At 39.4% G+C, this 4,570-nt stretch overlaps 1 protein-coding gene across 1 annotated transcript; it reads right to left on the reverse strand.

The window, feature by feature from the left end:
* Nucleotides 1-1,439: 1,439 nt before the first annotated feature.
* On the reverse strand, nt 1,440-2,441 carry LOC138301942 (olfactory receptor 5V1-like). The gene has a single exon (XM_069242391.1). The coding sequence runs from the start codon at nt 2,439-2,441 to the stop codon at nt 1,491-1,493; it is 951 nt and encodes a 316-aa protein (XP_069098492.1). The 3' UTR covers nt 1,440-1,490.
* Between the last annotated feature and the right edge of the window lie 2,129 nt (nt 2,442-4,570).

Raw genomic sequence — 4,570 nt, forward strand, 5'->3', positions numbered from 1 at the left:
ATTTCCCCATTTAGCTGTGACATGTATGAGCCATTAAACATATTGTGAGTCCCTTCACCACAACCCCAGTTATCTATGGAGAATCTGGTTGTCTGTAAGGTGTTTACAAAAATCCTATTACTCTTTGACACTGTGAATGATGATGTCCAGGTAAATTACACATGTGCATTATATTGCATGAATTATTTACGTTAAGAGGTGAATATCAGATTCGGTATACTATTCAATTGATCTGCAAACTTGCTAAATATTTTCCTGGGAATTGCAGGACAGACTCAGAATGGGGTGAAATTTCCATAGTTCAGTTTTTATCTGATGCAGCAGTTTACCCAATATGCCACACTATTGCTAATTAAATTCCAAGGGGTCTGTAATTAAAATGCAATATGTGTAATCCATATTACGAGATATCTAATCCCATCTATATGTTGAAATATTATATACTGAGGTTTGGGATGCTATAGCTAGACTTTTTTTCTAGAACTGTCCACTAATTGTGTCCTCCATGGCCAGGCTTGAGAGTGGGCTCAATCTTGACCCAACATTTATTAAGATCTAGAAGGACAACAAATGACAAGAGGAAGATCTAGTGGCTAAGTAAGAGTTTGGCAGTCAGAAAAACCCTACCACCAAACTCCTGATGAGGAGACTGCCACAGTGTAGGCAGGCTCCCCACTGGCCCAATTACAAGTTTTCCACTGGGCTGACAGGTGGAAACCAAGGCCATAGAAAACCAAGGAAAATGTGCGGTGGCATTGGACTCCATACGGAGCAGCGTCCAATGCTGTTGCACGGGGACCCCCAGCATCCTTGGAATATGCACTATCTGCTAAGAAGACAGTGTGCATTCTGACGGTGCTGAATAGGGAGACCCCTGCACTGCCCATGTCAATGTTGTGGGCAGTGTAGGAGCCCTCATGTGGTCTATAGCATTTGTTCTCTGCCATCCTTTCATAGCAGGTGAACGGCCATGAAAAGGCTCGGGGAGAACATGGTTGTAACCAGCATGCAGCACTGACTTAAGCACTGCTGTGGCTGATTAAAACCACAACCACAGTCATCCCATCAGGACAAAAGACTTTTGGCGGTCTGAACACCATGGTCGTAATGTGCAAGTCAGACCACTGCAGCCACTGTGGTATGACCTCCATCCTAAAGTCTGGTGGTCATCAGACTGCCAGGCCTGTAACAGGGCCTTTAATGACTTCAAAGCCAAAGTAATTGCTATAGCACATTAAAACACATTTCTGAACAATGGACGGGAATCACATTATCTGGCACGCATATGAACATATTTGATTTCCATTGAGGGCTTTTCATTCATCTTAAAGTAGCAACAAAAGTACCATGGCAACTTAGAATATTGTCTGATTAAAGCTGTATTCAGGAATAACTTATAACTAACTTTTTGCATTGCGATTCTTTGGCAAATTGGTGCTTTTGTATCTAGTATACTGAACATCTTACTGCCTTTAGTTACAAACCTGACACTATGCCTCCATTTCACAGAGAAGATGTTTGCTAAGGAATGTCTTCTTTAAAGCCTGGGTCACTTCTTGGTTTTTTAAAGTATATATGATCGGGTTGAGCATAGGTGTTACAAAACTGTACAATGCAGACAAGAGGTGGTTTTTGTCCAGTGTGTTGCTTGAGAAAGTTTGCAAATAGTTGAAAATACAACTTCCGTAGAACAAGACGACTACTGTGATGTGAGAGGCACAAGTAGAGAATGCTTTCCTTCTCCCATTGACAGACCTCATTTTCAAAATAGAAGTGATAATGAAAATGTAGGATACTATGATACACAGGCAGGGAGTCCATGCAATAAACACTCCTATGACCAGAAGCATCAGTTTGTTCAGAGAGGTGTCACCACATGCAATGGACAGGAGTGGTGGTATGTCACAGAAGAAATAATTGATTTTGTTAGAGAAACAGAATGGCAATCGGAAGACCAAGGCTGTGTGCAGAGCAGAGTTCATAAAACCACTTACCCACGAAAAAGTGGCAAGCTCAAGACAAACAGAACTTTTCATAACAATGTTATAAAGAAGGGGGTTACAGATTGCAACAAAGCGGTCATATGACATTACTGCAAGCAAGACACATTCTATTCCAACGAAGGAGAAGAACAGATACAGTTGACCCACACAGCCTGAGTATGAAATTGTCATTTCTTCAAATAGGAGAGTCTCCAGCATTTTAGGAACAGTTGATGATGTGTAGCAGATATCCAGGAAAGAGAGATTTCCAAGGAAGAAGTACATAGGTTTATGGAGGTGAGGATTTAGGCAGGTGACCAGAATGATGGCAATATTTCCTACCAGTGTCATAGAGTAGATACCAAAGAGAACAGTAAAGAGAAGAGTGTGGAACTGAATAAGGTTGGAGAATCCCAGGAGGATAAAGTCTGTATATGATGTTTCATTGGCAACAACCATTTTCCACTGTAAATTATTTTCGGGAATTAAAAAAAGTGATTTATGTTTAATGTATTCAAACTTTATAAAACATTGAGTCACTTTATGTTTTAACTTAGCTTGTTTACATAGCAAATCAATACTATTTTCACTGTAATGTTCTTAAAAATACCACAGTTTATAGCTATTCTGTAAACATACTTCTGTGGTTACTCGCACTTTGTTGAAGGATGGGCACAAAACAAATGTCTCTACTTCTAGTATTTTTGATGCATTGTCCTGTTTCCACTTTCTATTTGGTAGGTTACTCTTGGTACAATTACTTGCATACCCAATGTGCACAGACACATTATAACGAAGTAGCTCTACTTTTCATGTGCCCCTTGTAGAGCCACAAATGCAGGGTAATATAGTGTGCAACACTCTAGAATACAGAGCTTTAAGTAGCAATGGATGACACATCTATCCCAATACTGCTGGGTTGTAGAATCATGTGCAATGTACTTTGTATTTACTTTGTTCTTGTTCTTTTATCAAGTCACTTAAACCTATAAATTTTTCTTATTCCAGGTGATGTTGTGTACCTAGTTCTTTTAAGGTTTAACTTTAATGCATTTGTGTATTTATTAATGCCAAAGCCTAGAAGAGGTAATGGGTTTTGCCATGAAGAGTGAAAACTCTGATGCTGTGATGGACTGCCAGAAAGTATTGAGTACACTTATCTTACATTAGTAGTTCTTTTCAGATTCTTTGTCACAGTTCTGAAGTTTTCCTTTGCTATCACAACTAAGCCCTAATCTGTGGAAAATGTTCCATCCTCAAATTGATGGAGAAATTTCTACAATAGAATACATGGTTGGATGGCAAGTTCACCAGAGTATCTTCCACATTGGCAGAGAAAGCCACCTGATGAGTGAAAGCTTCACGATAACAGAACTCCCAACTCACAAGATGCCAGCATGTTTTACAAGGTTTTGGCTCCTTTCACATGGTTACCCGGTGAGGGTCTGAATTCACAGTGGCAGACAATGTGAGTTTAAAAATACTGCAGCAACCATTTCTACCTCACACTGTGTGCAAGACTGAGCACAACTGAAGTTCACCCAGGTTTTACAACCTCTCCAGGACATCAGCGGCAGCCTTTAAAACATTAGAATGTTTTGTTAGGGGTGGTTATAGTGACTCACAGGCAGTGACCTGCCAAAACCCACACCTCTTACTGTGCTAGCCACACCTCCTCAGAAGCACTTTCAGGGCCGGCAAGAAGATAAACTTAAGGTGCTGTCCCCTCCTAAGGCCCCACCCCCTCCTGGTTCCATTGTCTCACACCGTACGTTTTTCTAGGAACTCAGCAGGTCTGTGGCAATGTAGAGGATCATAAAAATGTTATTTTCCACACATACATCTACCACAGTAATAGATAAAACTCAGCTAGTAAAAATCAGCCTTCTGGATCTGTTCTCAAATTAACAATTCCAAAAACATGTATTTCCTGAAAATCAATACTGAATACCGATGAGCTATTGTGATGGGTCAGTGGAGAGAATGCACACCACTAAATTAGATTGTAATCTACTGATAATGAGGTTGAAACTGATTAAGACCAATTAAGCAGCCATCATCCACAAGTGAGTATAGTGAATGCCATTAAACTGAACATACCTTTTGGAAACAGAAGAATTGTCAAGAGACATACTACACAAAACACAATATTATGACCTTTCTCTGCATTCATGAATTTGCCTTATAAATGCCATCAGAATCAAAATGAGTCAGCTACCTTAAAAACCATTCTTTTAGGAGCTATTGCATGTAACTCATTGTCTTAACCAGCAATTTTGTGAAATATTGTGCTGTTGCAGTACCATTATTAGGATGAGTCCTCATATATGCAATTTCTGTAACAATTCCATTTAATAATGTAATTCCTATCAGTTCATGATGCATGGACAGTGACCTCAAGCCTTAACTATTCTTTTCAGTACAATGGTTCTCATATTATGTTGTGTAAAAGAGGTTATCAAAATACTTTCAAGTACTTTGTTTTATTTTGACCTTTACTGGGTGCATGTCCAACCCTCCACTAGAAAATGTTTGATGCTGCTTCAATGTGTTAACAATAATTTGGTAATCCTCATGGTATGCTAATA

This window comes from Pleurodeles waltl, chromosome 6 (genome assembly GCF_031143425.1).
Source record: "Pleurodeles waltl isolate 20211129_DDA chromosome 6, aPleWal1.hap1.20221129, whole genome shotgun sequence".
NCBI classification, from domain to species: Eukaryota; Metazoa; Chordata; class Amphibia; order Caudata; family Salamandridae; genus Pleurodeles; species Pleurodeles waltl.